General features: G+C 49.1%; 1 protein-coding gene across 2 annotated transcripts in view; it reads right to left on the minus strand.

The window, feature by feature from the left end:
- Thbs2 (thrombospondin 2) overlaps window positions 1-12,137 on the minus strand; it is a 30,903-nt gene extending 18,766 nt beyond the window's left edge. Inside the window, exons 1-8 of one of the 2 annotated variants that reach the window (XM_048421435.3) lie at window positions 11,937-12,137; window positions 9,336-9,484; window positions 7,690-8,246; window positions 5,752-5,836; window positions 5,133-5,276; window positions 2,726-2,922; window positions 1,049-1,189; window positions 295-391 (exon numbers count right to left, since the gene is read on the minus strand). In XM_048421435.3, the coding sequence (XP_048277392.3) occupies window positions 295-391; window positions 1,049-1,189; window positions 2,726-2,922; window positions 5,133-5,276; window positions 5,752-5,836; window positions 7,690-8,246; window positions 9,336-9,387 (1,273 nt within the window). In that variant the 5' untranslated portion in view covers window positions 9,388-9,484; window positions 11,937-12,137. The remainder of the gene's footprint in view (window positions 1-294; window positions 392-1,048; window positions 1,190-2,725; window positions 2,923-5,132; window positions 5,277-5,751; window positions 5,837-7,689; window positions 8,247-9,335; window positions 9,485-11,936) is intronic. The other variant, XM_048421440.3, reaches the window with a different exon arrangement.
- Window positions 12,138-18,542: the final 6,405 nt, after the last annotated feature.

An 18,542-nucleotide genomic window follows, 5' to 3' on the forward strand; every position in this document is an offset into this window, starting at 1 on the left:
ACAGGGCCTTGTTCTTGGCCTGGGAGTTGGGAATTTGGTCCCTGCAGTATCGCTAGGGGCCTCTTTGTCTGGGACGGGCCAGAATGGGACAGCTGCAGGCATTTAATTTCTAGAGCTCTCAGCGGCTTCCTGGCCACTGGCTAGTGGTTAAAGGAGGGCCTCAGCCACGCCTCTGCTCTTTCCCCACTGCCTGCCTCTAGGAACATGAGCCTCACCCTCCTCCGCTCAAACCATAAGACAAATAAACAGATGCAGCCACTAGGACTGGCAACACGCTCGCCCCCGGGGACTTACAGTGGGAGCAGGATGGGCAGCACTCGCCTTCCACGAAAGACGGGTTGGCACACGTTGCCGGTGAGCAAGTGATTTGGTGGCACACCGTTTTAAATTTCTGGAAGAACAGAAAAATATTTGGGAAACAATTATGTAATGTAACAGACATTGTCACGGGATCTGGATGAGGAAAAATCAGCAAGAAAAATAGGGGTTTTTCTGTCTACAAATCCTACTTCAGATATAGGACTTGAGCAGTCCCAAGGGGACTCTGAGCACTGACACCGTCCTCTGGGTGGGAAAGAAGAAGAATGAGTGACTATTCCCAGATCCCCTGACATCTGAGGTCAACACACAGACAGGGATTAATGAGGAGAAACTAGACCGTTTGTATTTTCTCAATAATGACCAGGCTGCCCAGATATCTCTGTGAGCACTGGGGCCCTGTCAGAGATGAATGGGGTCAAGCACACACTAGCGAGGCGCTGATACAGCTGGATTCTCACTGTCTCTCATCACGCGGCAATGCTGGACAAGCCACCCCACCCTCTGGGTTGTGGTTTCTTTATGCATAGCAAAATGAGGTCAATTTAAGTTACATTTGTGTTCACTTTCTGAGGCTCTTGTGATGAGCCTTCCATGTATCTAAACATCTTTTATACATGTGTGCTGAGCAAGTCATTGGCAGCCCTTAGGATCCTCACATGTCAGTTTGAACATGCTCACTCTGTGCAGGGCGCTTTTGCCTCCAGAAGGACGTATCTCCCGAACTCACCTTGCAGGTGCACGTGGTACAACTGTCTACCACCCAGGTTTCATTTTCTGCAAAGATTCGGCCCTCCTGCACGCAAGCTGACATGTTCCTGGTCTTCATAGGGCCTCCGATGAGCTCCAAGAGGAACTGGTTGTCATTGGACTGGAAACAGAGATGAGAGTTAGGATAAGAATTCAACATCCTCTTCCATTGAGGAGCTTAGGTCAAACCCTGAAACCTCCAGGTGTAGAGGGAACTTTGCATCTAGGGTCAGGTAAAAGCAGGTGGGACTGCAAATCCACATGAACGTCTACAACAAAGACCGTATCACAGAACTCAGCTACACACACATCTGTCAGCTCAGCCTCCCTGCCTTTTCCGTCCTCACAGCTAATCCCCAACACAGAGATGTGCAGAAGCGCTGCCCGCTAAATCCCTCAAAAACCACCCTCGTGCACAGTGAGCAGAGGTCAGGGAAGTAGGGAGAGGCCAGTTTATGAATTCATTCATCTTCCTTTTGTTCAGCAGATAGGATGAGAAAGATGTGCGATGAGCTGGTAGCAAGGGAGAAGATGGCCACAATAATGGCCACCTGGACATTATACCAGGGTAAAGGGGAAGAAGACGGCCACAAGAACGGCCATCTGGACGTTATACCAGGGAAAAGGGGGGAGGGGTAAAATGCAAAAACCAGGCAAGTCTGCACAAAATGCCACTAAACGTGTATGTATTTGCTTTGGCCGTCTCAGAACTCTGTAGGTTCGCCCAAGGTGCAATGTCTGAACTTGGGAGTCAGATGGGTGTCACGAACCCTCTACAACAAATACAGAAACAGACCACCTCTGTGGCTTTGTGCAGCTTCGGGGCTCACACTGATTTCACGTTAAGTGACACTGGACCTGGACTACATTACAGTTGTAGGGAAGCTGCCAGACCCTGTGCTCAGCCCCTGTCTCCTCTGGCCTCTGTAGCCAGGTCATCTGGCAAGCCAACCAGGACCATCACTGTGCTGTGCACTGAGTTTCAGTACTTCCTAGAACAGTAATGAATTAAGTGATGTCACGCAGAGACCCCGACTAAGAGGCAAACAGAAAGAGGAAAAACTTCTGCCCAAAAGACAGCCCCACAGAGCACTCCGTACAGGCCTGGTCGTGGGACTGCCCCCTGCGCTATAGTGGAGCCTTGCAGGAAGTGTTTGTGTGAAGGTCTCCCTGCCCTCTCTGCTTCTCACGATATTACGGGTGTCAAGGCGCTGCAGCCAGGAGAGACTACAGCTCTCACCGCCCTCTCCAAAGTCACAAAGGGCCTGCTCTGTAGTGTGCAGCTCTGTCCTCTGCTTCCACCCACTTTGGGACACACATGTTCGGCCTTAAACACAATAAGGCTGAGACAGTCCTCAGGCCTGCGGACTAGTCCTTTCAAAACTCTGCCCTTCTCATAAAATATCTTCCTCTGCGTGGATGTCTTTTATTTTCTGGGAGACATATTTTCCAGAAAAACAGCTTTATTGTGGGGAACTTGTGTCCCCTGACTGTGTTGTTATTTGCAATGGTTTCTTGCATCTCTGGCTTTCTTCCCACTAACTTTGTGGTAGACCAGGGTCCTGAAGGGCCTGACCTGGATGGCCTCTTAACATAGCGGGCTACCATCTGTTCCCGCACCCTCTCTCGCCAACTCTGCCATCTTCCGGGTGCTCACCACTCTCTCCAGGTTCTTGCTCAGCTGGTTCACCATGACATGCAATCCAGACAGCTCGTTCATCATGTTGCTCAGCTCCTCACAGGAGTGTGTGCACACTTCCTGTGTCTTCTCCACACCCTGGCCCACCAGGTCTGTGGTGATGTGGGGGCTCAGGTGGAGTGTCTCTGTGTGCTCACTGATGGCGTTGACTTCAGCTACGGGAGAGAAAGCATGATCAGCAGAGCACAGGCTGGGAGGTTTCACACTGACCACTGTCCACTGGCACCATTGATGTGGTCACACTGACCACTGTCCACTGGCACCCATTGGTGTGGTCACACTGACCACTGTTCACTGGCACCCATTGATGTGGTCACACTGACCACTGTCCACTGGCGCCATTGATGTGGTCACACTGACCACTGTCCACTGGCACCCATTGGTGTGGTCACACTGACCACTGTTCACTGGCACCCATTGGTGTGGTCACACTGACCACTGTCCACTGGCGCCATTGATGTGGTCACACTGACCACTGTCCACTGGCACCCATTGGTGTGGTCACACTGACCACTGTTCACTGGCGCCATTGATGTGGTCACACTGACCACTGTCCACTGGCACCCATTGATGTGGTCAGACTGACCACTGTCCACTGGCACCATTGATGTGGTCACACTGACCACTGTCCACTGGTACCCATTGATGTGGTCACACTGACCACTGTCCACTGGTCCCCATTGATGTGGTCACACTGACCACTGTCCACTGGCACCCATTGATGTGGTCAGACTGTCCTCTGTCCACTGGCACCATTGATGTGGTCACACTGACCACTGTCCACTGGCACCCATTGATGTGGTCACACTGACCACTGTCCACTGGCACCCATTGATGTGTTCAGACTGACCACTGTCCATTGGCACCCACTGATGTGGTCAGACTGTCCTCTGTCCATTGGCACTCATTGATGTGGTCAGACTGACCACTGTCCACTGGCACCCACTGATGTGGTCAGACCATCCACTCTCCACTGGCACCTATTGATGTGGTCAGACTGACCACTGTCTGCTGTCCACTGACACCCACTGATGTGGTCACACTGACCACTGTCCACTGGAACCCACTGATGTTGTCATACTGACGACTGTCCACTGGCACCCACTGATGTGGTCAGACTGACCACTGTCCACTGGCACCATTGATGTGGTCACACTGACCACTGTCCACTGGCACCCACTGATGTGGTCAGACTGCCCACTGTCCACTGGCACCCACTGATGTGGTCAGACTGTCCACTGTCCACTGGCACCCACTGATGTGGTCAGTTAGTGGAGCACAGCTCCTGAGGTGTCACCTCTGCAGCTATAAACCAGTACTCTTGAAACTCTCTGCCTTCTTGGAGTAGTCACATGCTAAATTGTGTCCATCAACACAAGAACATTTGGTGGCAACTACGAAGTGGGGCAGGTTCCTAGGCCTGTAAGATTCCCCAGCAGGGCAGTGGTCCAGCCTAGGAACAGAGAAAGGCAAAGCAAAGCAATGGGAGACAAGTAATTTGTAGTGCAGGGTCATGCATCACACACCTCAGTAAAACTGAATTGAGGGTCAGAGCCTTGTCCTCATCCTTAATCCCAAGGTTAACTCCAACACATAGTTCATTTGCTTAGTCCCCCGCCCCCTTCACCCTTCCTATGCCCCATTTCAACCTGCGAACCCATTCTTGGGGTTTTCTTTCAGAATAAAAGCATACAGAGACCTACACCTCTAGGAAAAACTGTTTTCTTTCCTCACAGTATCTTCTGCTGCCCAGTGGCTCCTTGGAGTGAGGGTAGACTCTCATAGTCCTGACCCAATCACAGGGAGGCTGCCTGGACCATGCATTCACAGACTCCTTTAATTCTCAAGTTGCTTTGAGACAAGTCCAAAAACAGAGTCATCCTCAGTGAATCCAGAGCCAAGGGCTCCAGAGAAGAGAGAGCTCCAGAGAGCGAAGAAGGGAGGGATGACAGGCACTCACTCACAGCTGAGTGTTTATTACTTGGGCTCAAAACCTTGCTGCAATCCTCATGGCTCCTGGAAGCCCCTCGTATCCAGTGTGCTACAAACCATAAAAAGTCATACTAAAATAAGTACTTGTATAAATAAGTAGACAGGGACACTCTTAAGTAGATTTTGAGTAGATTTTTTCCAGCATTTATTTTCATTTATGTTTTTAAAATCTTTGGCTTATCTGAGATATTTATTTTGCATATCTTTGAATTAAGCGAAATAAGCCAATTTCTGCTTTTGTTCACGCCTGCCTCTGCCGTGGATGGGTTTCGGAAGATGATAGACAGATGTTTGAGTCAGTCTGTTCCTGCCAGATCTACACCGGTGTCTGCAGCTGTGAAGTCTGAATGACTCAGCCTTGAAACATTCTCACCTTCACAAACACCAAAGAAGCCGCACTCTGAGACCAGGCTCGTGAGTTTGCTTTTCCAATGACTGCAGTAGTCAATTCTGACAGGGGAGGAGGATGGTGGTCTCTGCCGGACCAAAGCTCTGAGCGGAGAACTCACAGTGGGTTCTAACACACGGATAAAAAGTACATGAATCCAATGAGTCCGTTCTTACTCCCCATCTTAAGAGAACAGATTTAGACTTCTGTGTAAGTCTATTTTATTAAGAAGGGCTCAGAACTTCTAGAAAGGCCTAAGTGTTTGCTTTTCATAGTTCTGTGTATTGTTGGCTTGTAACTCAGAGTGTAAAATAATCCTGTTGAAGGAACCTACAGGTTAGAATGTGTTCAGAAGCCATAAGAGGGGTGAATGGTCTTGATCATGAGCTGGACTATTTTCTAGAACCGCCCCCCCCCCAATTGGATTGTTATTCTTGAAATCTATTCAACATTAATCCTTGACAACTGTCATTTTCAAGGGCTGAGAAGTCTAAGCTGGCCAGCACACTTGCCCACTTGACCCAGATTCCCAGCAGGACACACACATGGCCCAGCAGCAAGCCCGCAGGAAAGGACAGAAACTCCTAGGTGAGAGCTCACCCACCTCCCTGGCTGTGCTGACAGCCTTTCTTTCTTAGAATGTCTTCTACAGAATCTGCAAACACGAGATGGACGTTCTGCAGCAGGCCCTGGGGAGAGGCAGAGGAACAGAACTTTAGTTAAACAATGAACTTGATGGAAGCTGATAACACCTTACAGACACAGAACAGAAGATTCCAAAAGCACCAAGTCACCTCTGCTTTATCCACTAGAAAAGAAGTCCTTTTATATCAGTTACCCTATTCCTGCTACTTTGAAAATACAACTACACACACACACACACACACAACACATGCACACATGCATGCATGCCTGTGCACAAAGGTTTAGCATAAAAAGTTTCTAACTAGGAGAAAATTAACCCTAGAGAAGAATGAGGGAGGCCTAGGACAGGCAAATTTTTTCCCCTGTATGCTCCCACATAGACATGCTGGGCTATTTCCGCACCTGGACCTGGAATGCTGTGTCGTTGTTTGTAATTCAAGTCTCAGAAAGACCAACTGGTTCAGAACAAGAGGCCTTTGGGTCACGGCAGGAGAAGGGAGTTAATGTAACATAAATGGGCCAGTTAGACAGCCACAGCAGCACCTGACAGAGCATGCACATCTAGGCCTTTTCCTCAAACAGCTAAGCTTTGACACACATTCACTTCTACACAAATTCACTTCTTGCACGCCTGCAAGAGCTCAATGCTCAAACGTCCCTTAATCTGCGGTGAGAGAGGAATGGGTACAACCATTCCAAGATACAGCATCACATGATGAAAGTCCAGCTGGCTCGTGTTGCCTAGAGGACACCCTTGGGTTGTTCTCTGTGCTTACAGACCCACCAGCACCCATGGCTTGCCTCTGCCCAGCATCAGGAGGGAGGACCAGTGTGCATTATTGATGGACCACAAAGAGTCAAAACACAGAGTCTCACTATGATCCCGCTATCAGTGGACAATCTTAAGGCTGGGGAAATTGTGAATAAACCCTAAGAAAGCCGTTATAGCTGGGGCGTCTATGTGGACCTGGCAGTACACTTTCTAAGTGCTCAGTTCTAGAAGGATCCAAACTTCTTTAGCCACATGAGGGCACAGGGTAGTGTCCACTCACAAAACAGCAACCTGTCTGTGAGGAGCTCAGTTCCTCTTTAGTGGACCAGTCACTTGATTCCCAAAGCAAGGGCTAGGATATGGCTTCAGGCCTAATAAAGTAACCTGGGGTTTCTAGGGATATGAGGATTTCTGCCTTCAACTCCCGGCTCAACCATCCACAAGCAACACACCTGTGACACAGCCCTGCTTGTCATGGCTTAGGAATGTGTATTCTACATATACTGAGTTGATTGTGTCTTATGAGTTGCACTGTGTTGGTATGTGCACAGGTGTCATGTGTGCAGAGGTGTGATGCACATGTGTGTACGTAAGTTCCTATGTGTCCTTTGTGTATGCATGCAGTGTAATTCCATAATCAGTATTGTGTTTGTGAGTGTAAGTGTGTCTATTGTGTGCTCACATGTGTAAATGTGTGTGAGAGTGTGCTGGCATGGTGTGTGTGCTTCTGCATGCTTGTGAAGTGAATGTGAATGTGTGCTGTATTTGCCTATTGTGTAAACAAGTGTATTATACAAATGTGTATGTGTGGTAGATAGGTGTGTGTGTGTGTGTGTGTGTGTGTGTGGTATGAATGCACCTGCATGATAAGTTTACACTCTAGAGTGTATAGTTGTGTGTGCCTATCATATAAGTATAGGCGCCACGCAACTGAGCATGTATGATATGTGTGAATGTGTATGCAGTATGTGCCGGTGTGTTAGTGCACGCACATGTGCCACAGGAAGTGTTACATGTTTCTCCAAGGCAAGATCACACCTTTCCAACACAAAGGCTACACTGAGTTGCCCCACACTGTGAGCTCCCTCACAGCCCTGTCATATGGCTGCCGTACTTCACACGCACCCTGAAGTGACTCTCTCGGGATGCACCTTTGGCCACATACATCCTGCTTCTGTCTGCTTCCAGCTGCTCGTAGAACGGTTCTTCCAGGGTGACGCTATCAATCAGATCACAGCCCACATACAGGCTATAGGTGTCACTGGCCACCTGCACGGTCACGTTCCTCCACTGAGAGTCAGCCAAGCCCACATCCTCCAGGAAGTTGGTGTGTTGGATGCCTTCGACCCAGTAGTTGAGGTCCAAGGTGTCCCTTGGACCATTGGACACAATCTCAAACTGCCTCTGGGAGGTGCCAGGGCCTTCCAATACCAGGAGTGTGCCCCGAGACTTGCGGTCCTGCTTCAGCTGGGCTGTGAGGAAGAAGCCCTCCTTTCTCCTTGCAAGCTTGACAATCCTGCTGAGATCATCTGTCCTCACTGGGGGAATGTAGTCAAAGCGTACAAAACGGTAAGCAGGCACCCCAGGTTCGGGCCCTCGAAACTGTTTGGCGCCGATGGTCTTCCGGTTAATGTTGCTGATGTTGAAAAGGTCAAACGAAGTGTCTTCGCCCTGGTCACCAGCTGCCAAAGAGAACCACAGAGGCACAGTTACAGGCTGAAGGGGAGGCTTTTCAGAATGCAGGCTGGAGAACCACAAGCTCACAAGGGCTTCTCGCCTATGACAAGATGCAGAACTTTTCTGTGCATCTCCACCTCCCTCCCTGGCTGAGCCATAGTGGGCTCCCTGCAGCACTGCGGGCTGGCTTTGACAAGGGCTACAGTGCAGAGAGTGTTCTGTGTCTCCCCAGAACCCACAACATGGCTTCTTCCATAAATGTCAGCACTGTGACATCTGCCCAAATCTCCCTCCAGACCAGGCCTCTGAATTCCACCCCCGATCCCTGTTGTTCTTTGTCCCAGATTTGGACTGAGCACAGCCATTCCCTCTGTTGTGTGACTGGGGAAAAAAGATGTTTTAAAATGTAGACCTTTGATTTTTGGTTGTGGGATTTGAGGGTCCACTAAGTCTTATCTTGAATTCTTGGAAGGATATTCTGCCTTAAACAGATGGTGTAGACATCTTCACTTCTGCAGAAATACCTTCAATGAATAATAATTAGTGTGCACTGTGGGCCAGGATGTGAGACAGCAATGGACCACATGACTCTCAGTGAGGGGTCTGAACTCACTGTCCAGCTGCCAATGAGAAAAGTCACCAGATCTTATCAAAATTAGAACAGGCTCAATAATTCAAATAGACATGCTGACGAGAAAGTTAAAACAAAACATAGCTTCTCATCAGATGCCCAGAAACTGAAAAGAAAATAAACCACTGCTTATAGAGGCACAAATATTATCATTTTAAGTAAAAATATTACCAGCAACACAATTAAAATAATTAGAACTGGTGACTATTGCCATTAAAAATGGCAGCCCAAGTTTTATGAACTATAATAACGCACAAAGACCCAGCTATGTGAAGCAAGTACCTCAGTTTCCAAAAGATAATCTCTCCATGCTATACAGACTCAAAAGTCAGAGCATTTTTTATTTACAAGCATAGTAAAAAAAAACTTCACACACAAGATGTGGACTCCAAGATGCTTGCTTGTCTCTTGCCTGCAGCTAAGTCACTCTGCAAACAGAGACAAGGGTTATGTCCATTCTCACCATAAGCTTTTGGCCCCAAGCCCAGAGCCAGCAGGGCCAGTGCCCAGAGCATCCTGTCTCCACCCGTGACACTCAGAAGAGAACCGGTCTCGCGGGTGATGAGCGCACAGCTGCAGCCTGAATGTCACTGGGAAATCAGCTCACGTGACCTTTGAGGGGAAAAAAAACAGTCTTCACACAAAAATCAGAAGCAAATGTATCCGTGGGAAGCAAAACTCTAGACAAGACGCTTCCTTTCCAACTAGGTTCTCCTTACTGCTGCTGCACTCATCTCTCTACGTCCCCCTGACATCGAGGTGAGGGGATTCTAAGCACTCTTGCTGCGTGGTCACCATCACAACTTAGGGTTCCTATGGCTGAGACTGTGCCCTCTGCTCTTTGGAGGAGTAAATGGGGGCTGCACCAGAGCATTGCTTCCCCTGAGGAACTCTGATACGGACCTGTTGCCAAGACTGAGGTCCAGGTCCTGTGGGGTGAGAAGACGCTGGACAACGCTGGACAGGCCTTCTATGTCAATGTCAGGGGAAAAACCCGTTATGTGTGCCTTAATTAAACACAACCAATACTAACTGCTATCTGAAGTTACAAATAAATTCAGTGCATTTTCTTAGGTCAAGCAGAAACTTTTACTTGGAGGATTTTAGCCCACTTTGCTAGTCTCCTGCAGGCCTGTTTTTCCATTCTCAGGGATTCTGAGTTGGCTCACTAGACTTTGGATTGGAGGAAGTCAGGAGGCCTGGCGTGAAGCCCAGCCCGCTGCTCCGCTCCTGCTCTGTTAACTCCTTATGGCCTTCCCTGTGCCCGGGTCTCAGCTCCCCATCCAAGAGGAAGGAGTATGGGGCGATGGTCCTGGCTCTTTTCCGTGTCTACCCTGCTCTGTGGAAACCGAACCATACACTGAGTTCCTCATCTGTTAGGTGGCTAAAGCAGCTCAGTTTCTCATTGATAAGGACACCTAAGCAGTCCCCTCTCTGGAACACTTTGGTAGGCTGGAAGCAGTGCCCTCCACAGAGGGAAAGTCTCCTCTCCAGAGAAAGGTGAGGCGGCAGGACCCTCAGCCTTTGAGAGTGTGGTCCTGATGCCCACAGCACTGCCCAGTGCTCATCTACTGAGCTCTAGGTCATGGTGCAGGAGGCAGCTGAGCAACCGTGCCACCTGAGCCCTTAACATGCACCCAGACAACCCTCCCATCCTCTGACTTGGTGTCCTTGTCTGTGGCTCGATAAATTTACTCTTAAAATACCTATCTGGGGTGTTGAAGAGAGACCCTGTGCAAATGAATATCCAGTGAGCTCTTTGAGATACAGCAAACATGCCCTCAGTGTGTCTGTAGCTTGGAGGGCTCTTAACACTGTGTACCGAGGCAGCCTTTTTCTGGAAATTGAAGAGCAAGGTAAACCCTGTCAGGTACTCAGAACAGAACCGAGACCTCGGAGAAAGTCGAGTATCTCATCTGAGTCCCCTTCTGAAGGCTGCAGCCTGATCTACCCTTGAATCCCTAATCAGGTGTGTGCCGCAGGACACCTACTTCTGAACCCCTGCCCCCAAATTTCACCTTATCCCAAGGACAGCTGCAGGATACTAGCTCTGTAAAGGCGAACTCCATCTCAGAATGACAGTTGGCCCTGCTTCCATGCACACACAAGCGGAGCCCATTAAACCGTGCTTTAGTAAAATCCACCACAATCAGGAGTGCCACAGAAAGCCAGCAGTCTTTAATAAGCTCCCATCTCATCTTGCTGCCTTCCCCAAACCAAAATGGAACAAAGGAGTGGAGAGTATCTGGTACTGGAACAAGCCTCCTGGCAGCCGATGCAATTGCATCCCAGCTCCATGGGCACTAGGCGCCCCCTGAGCTGGAGCCTCTTCCCCGACCACAAATCCACACTGCAATGGGTAGACTTTCATAAAGGCTTTCTACAGTGGGATATTATGACAAACTTATATGGGTCTTACCCAAGTTTATCTCTCAGGAGCAATCGAAGTGTCTTTGCTGGGCGATCTCTATGCCCCTTCAATACCTATTGCTCTGCCTTCCTCTCCCCCATCCTCCCTCCCCACCAGACGACTCTCATTCAGTTGCCCCAGTCTATCAGCAAATTACCCAAGCAGTAACCCAAACGCAGCTCCCTTCAGGGCCCCCAGCCCACCCCACTGTACATTATAAAGACAGCAACACTTTGTTCGGCTGCTAATAATGTTTAGAGTTAGGATCGCTATAACCCCTCTGGTTATTTTCACATTTTCAAGGGATCTTTCGACATTCCTTTCTCTGCTCCTCCTCCATAACAAACTTCAGTGTAGAAACCTCTTATTTTGAAATAGAATATGACAGTGCTTTCCCCCAGCATCCTAGGAATAAAGCCAGCCAGACCCTCATATCCCTGGGATCCTGCTGTGGGAGACCCTGGGGCCAAGACAGCAGCAGCAGCAACTGTTCCTGGTTGGTCTCTAACTGTGCAGGGCAAACCTAGGGTGAGAAAACCTCGCTGCTAAGTGTGGGAGGACAGAGTTGCACTTTCTCCCTCTAGCCTCCTGGAAACCACAAGCCTGTTCTGAAAAATCACAACCCGATGAAATGTCTTAGAAATAAAAAGGTACCTGTGTGTTTGAAAATGAATGATGATGGACGTCAGTGTTCTAAGTCTGTCTTGAGGAGTGACCTGGCCAGGGAGGCTGCAGACAGCAGAGCTTTCGCTGCCTCCAGGCAGTGACTGGCTCCTTTATACGCCCTTTCTCCAAGAGGCCTGTCAATCAGACACACGCGGAGGCACGTTTAATTCATTCTTTCGAAGGAGTGTCATAATTCCTCCTCTGCTCTCACCATTCGCCCAGAGTACCTGGTGTCCCAGGCCAAATCCAGCCCCTCTGAGCTGACGCCCCTCCTACATGTCCACCCAGGATTTCCAGACAGGGGCCAGGGGAGGAGTTAGACAAGAGGGGCAGGCAGGGACTCACTTTTCCTGTCTTCTCTCAGGAAATAAAAAGCTATAAATAAAACCAGCGAGATTGGCCGGGACTCCCCATTTTGCCGAGAAGAAAAAAAAAGCCAATTTTATGTTTAAATGTGTTTCAAATTATCCAGTGTGATATTGGTCTTTCTAAACCAAGTGAATGACAACCCAAAAAACAGGGAGGAGACCGTAAGTTCACCACTGTGCTGGGGAAGTTACTCTATTCAAAGAATTCGTTTGTGTCATATGCAAAAAAAAGAAAAATACTATAAAATTCATGTTGTTTCTGACCCTGGGAAGTAGCCCTGCTTCTGGGAGAACAGACCTTAATCTAAACTCACTTCCTCTGTTCAGTCAGGGCCCTACGACCCTATGACCAAGTCTCTCTGAGAGAACTCAGTCCTCAGCCAAGTCTTGTTGGAACAGCTCGCTTGCCCAAGAATGGGAATCCTGTAGTCAAAAGTAGTCTTCACAGTTAATAAGATAGAATTGGGGGCAGGTTAGGGGCTCCGTGAAAATACAGGGACAGGAGCTGATGCTCCCTATACACCCTGCGATTTATACCAAGCAAGCCTGAGAGGAGAGATGATGGGTACAGGTGGGGTAAGGCCAGTGCCCGGGGAGATGATAGCTAGGTGGGAGCAGGGTCATCATCCAGGGAAGACGGTCCGCAGGGAAGCTGGGGAGAGGTGGTTCCTCCAGAGCCCAAAGCAGATGGTAGATCCGTGGCATCTCCCACAACCATTGCTCGGCTTCAGTCTTCACAGATGACACTCCAAGTTTTCTGAACATTGATCTGAGTTGATGCACAATGATGGATGAGTCAGGTCTTATTCAAAGAGCAGGAGAGAGAAATGAAGTGGAGGACATGCTTAGCCACCTTCTGCTCTTGGTTGGGGATTAAGTGAAGTATCCCAGCACTCACTGTGCTAGATCCTCTTAGTCCTGGGACCAGAGTGGGCAGGGAGCCGGCAGACACCACCCCAGGAGAAAGCCCTGCTGGGTGAGGGAAGGTGTGAGAGACAGAGACAAGAGGGAGAGGAGGCTGCAATTGGAAAAGACATTTTTTTTCTTATTAAGACTTTTCCTGCATCACTCCCTAAAAAATAACAGTTTCTACCTGGCCAGGAATAGCACACGCTTTTGATCCCAGCACTTGGGAGGCAGGGGCAGGTGGATCTCTGTGAGTTTGAGGCCACCCCAGTCTACAGAGCTACAGAGCGAGTTCCATGATAACCAAGGCTACATAGAGGAAACCCTGTTTTGAAAAACAAAAACAAAACAAGAAAAAGGAAGAGGAGGAAGAGGAGGAAGAGGAGAGGATGAAGGAGAAGAAAACAGGGTGGGGAGAAAGAGAGAGAGAGAAGGAAAAGAGGAAGGAACAATTTCTGGACCAACAACATAATTCAGGAATAAAAACACGTGCTATGAAGCCTCAGAACTTGACTTGGATCCTTTGAGCCTACATGGTAGAAGAAGAAAGCTGCTCCCACAAGCTGTTCTCTGACTACCACTCACACGCTGAGATCCACGTGCGCACACTCAAACACATACACATACCTCAAACATACAAATCAATTAATAAATTTAGTAAACATCTGAAAAAAAGTGTCTGTTCCTAACTCACAAATAGAAAAAAAACTGGCCTCTAACAGTACATGTGTCTTCTTTGAAGGAGGTTGTATTGCTTTGAGTCACTTAATTAATGACCAACATCTTGATTTTTGACCAAAATCATTAGATTAAAATTTATATTACGATTCAAAGCTGAAAGGAAAATGTCACTGAGCTTCCTGAATTGCAGTGCCTAACTGCCCTATTGCCGTTCAGATCCATGCCCTAGTCTATGGTAGCCATTGCAAGAAAAAGCAGGGGTCAGGGTGTGGAAAGGGCGTGCACTCTCTACAGCATGTGTGTGATGTAGGAGTGGAACACAGGGAAAGCCAGAAACAGCCCAGCAGACAGATGGTGCAGTAGAAGCAGTGTTAAAATGACTCCCGTGGTAGAGATCGCTGAGGGCTACGAGTCAGTACAGCCGTGATCACATGCACATCCCAGGCAAAATGTCATGGAGCTAGTGACATTGCCCTCACAGCCCCACCTAGAACCAAGGGGTCTCTTCCAGGTATCTTACTTCTCAGTGCCCTTGGCAGGAGTGTGATGTACACACAGAGCTGGAGAAAGACAATGGAACAGCGGTGGGGGGGGGGGGCTTCTCAAGTGTGTGGAGACTTCCAGGAAAAATGCAGAGCAAGGAAGGGACATGTCACAGGAAGGGGTTGATGGAGGAAGGTCTGAGGGATCATGGCCACTGGGATCTGCGGATGCCAATTTACTGCGACTAAGGCCTGCATCGAGAAGGAAACTAAGATGAGGTCACATTGAAGGAGGTCAGCTCTTGTCAACTACATTTGCCTTCCTGGGAAGAGAAAATTTTCAACCCAGTGAAAGAAGGATACGGTGAGAGAGACCTGGCCATCCCTGGATGGCAACACCAAGAGTTGGGCACGGTAAAGCGCAGTGGAATGCTGCCAAGGTAGCCAGTTCTGTGCTGCGCGTTCACCAGGTCTGTGAGCACACTGCTAATGCTTTCTGTGAGTAACTGAAACTGCCACATGTGGCCATTGACAGACCCTTCCCTGTGCCTGGCAGCTTTGGGCTGAGAACTGTCAGCCAAGTAGCCTGTTTCCTGACATCGGGCCAGACTGCCTACATAGCAAGTTGGTGGCTTTATACACTTTGCAATCTCTGTAAGGATCCTCCGACAGCCTCAGAGGATCAATTCAAACATGACTGAAGACGTGTGTCAGCCATGACCACTCCAGAAAGCCTAAGGCAACAAACTCTAGATGATTCTACAGTTACATTCATCCAGGCCAGGGGAAAACACTTCCCCTGGGGGCCCAACAGAAGGGCCGTGATTGGCTCAACCTTATCTTTCATTTGCAAAAAGAGCTGTGCTGTGTCTGCTCCAAGTGTCCTTGTCACAGCCCTTGCTGTTTACAGAAGCAGGCTCACTTTTCAAGCCAACTGGAGGACACCCTGCTATCTGACTCCTGGGGCTGAAACATTGGGCCCAGTAAAATCCTTCTTCCAATGGTCTTGTCTTCGCTTACTTCTGATTTCGTCACAAACACAGCCGCCCCCTCTGGTAACACAAAGAAGAGATCTCAGAAAAGCGGCAACAGCAACAGTGGCAGAGCACACATGGCAGCAAGAAAGAGGCTCACAAGAGTCCCAGAGAGTGGCTGGGGCACAGCTTGCATGACCTGAGATGTCAGAGAACAGTGAACGTATGAACAGGATTGGTAAGGAGCCTGGAACCCCATTCCTGGAAGGATTCCTAGTCTTAAAGCCAAGGGTCCTGACGTCCAAGGCTCAGTCGGGAACTGTGACACCTGATGTCATTAGGAACCATGGAACATGGTAGAGAAAGCTTGGGAGCTGTGACATTAGATCGTTCAAATTGCTTCTCCTATCGTGGCTGCAAGTAACCAAAGACAACACCAGCTGACCAGGGCCAGGATACTACAACCAAAGCCTAGGGCAGTGAGACTCCAACCTGAGTACCTAGAGCTCTACATCTCTGACTGTAGAACCAGGAGCATCAGTTCCTGGCTCTCAAGACTATAAATCTCGTGTCAGTCATCTTCCGGTTGATGCCTGGCATAGTCACACCATGACTTCAGACTCCTGGCCTCCAAAACGGTGTGACAAGGTTTATCATTTACCCCTCACCTGATGGACTCACTGCCAGACTGTCTGACAGACACCTTACCTCAGACTACAAATACTGTTTAAAAGCCAGCCCTGTAATACTACACAACCAGCAAATAGGAATTCCTACCACAGAGGACATTTCTCACTGACCTACACCGTCTTAGTTCAGCTCCAGAAGGAGAAGAGGCGTAGCCAATGATGATGACTTAATGGCAGGGGGGAAGGGGCAGAGAACAGGGCAGTGGGTGGGGAGAGGTTGGAGGAGGGCCCCCCACAAACCCCTGCTGTGAGCACTTCCTAAAACAGGACAAAGGCCCAGAGCAATGCAAGACAGAAGGCCTTGGTCACAAAGCAAGAGGTCCTGGCAAGTTGACAAGATGAGCTAATCTAATCAGGCAAACTCTGCCCCAGAGTCGAAGATCAGTGTGATCTCCACAGACAGCAAATCCTGTCAGATCGATACTTTCAGAGCATGGGCACCAGACGCCCACATGTGGCTGGATTGTGATCCAGCAGAAGGAAGAGGCAAGGACAGCCATTCAATACTAGCTTTGTGGAGAAGCCGGGCTACCATAGAACAAACCAGGAACCAAAGATAAAATAGTAGACAGGGCTGTGAGTACAATGTCCCCCCAGATCCTGAGACGAGGCAGAGCACCATCAGGAGACAGGCTGACCCAGTGATCAGCTGAGGTCACTTCTGAATGGCCAAGTGGCACAGAGCATGAAGATACTTGTGTGGGTGGGATAAGGCAGCCTACTTTCTACCTGGAACCCACCGGGTTTAAAGGAATTAGGCAGCTGAGCTCAGCATCATGGCTTCAGGAGACCTTCAGCAGAGACAACATGTCCTCCACGTGCCCAAGTACACCATCAGTGTTGTCCAGTGGGAGTGGGAGTTAGGCTGAGACAGGAGCCACTGTGGGCAGCAGGGGCCAAGCCCTAGGATTCCAGAAAGAGGGTCAGAAACCCAAAATTCCTCAGACTGGGTCTTGATCACCATCTGTTGTTCATGGTCACATTTCCAGAGAGTCATTCTGGATCTACAAATAAGAGGAAGTTGATGTTTGGCCGGGAGTGGTGAGTGTGTGCTTGAAGAGCAAGAGATGGCCAGTGGTGACAGGGACCAGAAAGAGGACAGAGAATGTGGCCCCAAGGGCACCTCACCCGTTTACCCACTGGTGCAGGGTCCCTCCGGAAGCTGGGGTGTAGCGCCCCAGTGGCATAGCGGGAAAAGATGGATTTGTTTCTTGTTGTATGTTAAGGCTTATCTGGGACTGGGCTTCTTCTTGGTGGTCTCACCTATTACACCTCTGCCGGGGGTACCAGCTGACTCTGGAAGCCATCTCTAGGGTTGGGATGGGCAATGGTCTGCTTTGAGTATAAGCTGAATATCACAAGGCCTTGGAGTAGACAAGGTCACACAGGGGAACAGAAGGGGGACGGGGAGAGGACAGACAGCTGTGTGCATTACAAGTACCGTGAGGAGTTGCTTCACCCAGGTCAACACCAATGATCAGGACCAGGTCGGTATCTGGTCCACCCTACTCCATGAAGGAGTTTTCTAGCTCCAGAATCAAAATTAGGTGAAACTGAGATTTTCAAATCTGAAGATAGAAAATGCCAAGCTACATAGGTAGGAAAAATAGGGATCCAAAACCCCAATACATAGAGAGGAAGCAGCTCAACACAGGTTCAGAAACCCCATATGCTGTCAGGCCATTCCGGACAGGAAGTGCAGAGGAAGCTTGGGTGATATCTACATCATCATGACTACAGGACTATGCTTGGTGACATCCGCCACTCTGGGATGACATTCTCAGATATGGTATGAAGGAGGAATTATTCCCTGGTGGAGGGAGAAAAGAGAGAGGCAGTAGAGTGAGCTGCCGGTAAGAGAACATGTGTAGGTGTCCGTGACGGGGCCCAAGAAATTCTCTGCTGCCAAAGACTGTAGAACCACGGGAGATGGAGCCAGTGTCTCACCCTGGTGGGATGGCACAGACTCTAGTCCCAGCAGCCTAGAGATGGAAACAGAGAGATTAGGGACCTGATGCCAGTCTTAGGACCTCTGTCTCCCCTGGTGTGGTGGCACAGCCTCTAGTCCCCACAACCTAGAGATGGAAGCAGAGAGATTAGGGACCTGATGCCGGTCTCAGGACCTCAGTAAGACCATACCTCAGAAAGAACAAAACATGTAAGATAGGATGTTTGTGTAAGGAGACGAGTAGATGGACCTTTTCCATTTGCTGCAGCATCCTGAGGCCTGTTTATAGGATAAAACTGAGTGCCCACCATGGGGAACCAGGGACTTGATTGCTGTGACTCAGGGGATTTGGGCACAACATACTGATAGATAGATGTGAGCCCCTAAGGTCAAAGACACCATGGTACACTCATATCTGGAGACTCAGTATTTTGGAATAGTATCTTCTTTGAGTTTGATGTTGTAGAGCCTAAACTATTTTTAATAAAAGAATGAACAAAAAGATTTACAAATGAATAAGCAGAATGGCCTCTTGTCTCTGAATGA

This window comes from Myodes glareolus, chromosome 1, assembly GCF_982192425.1.
Source record: "Myodes glareolus chromosome 1, mMyoGla1.1, whole genome shotgun sequence".
NCBI classification, from domain to species: Eukaryota; Metazoa; Chordata; class Mammalia; order Rodentia; family Cricetidae; genus Myodes; species Myodes glareolus.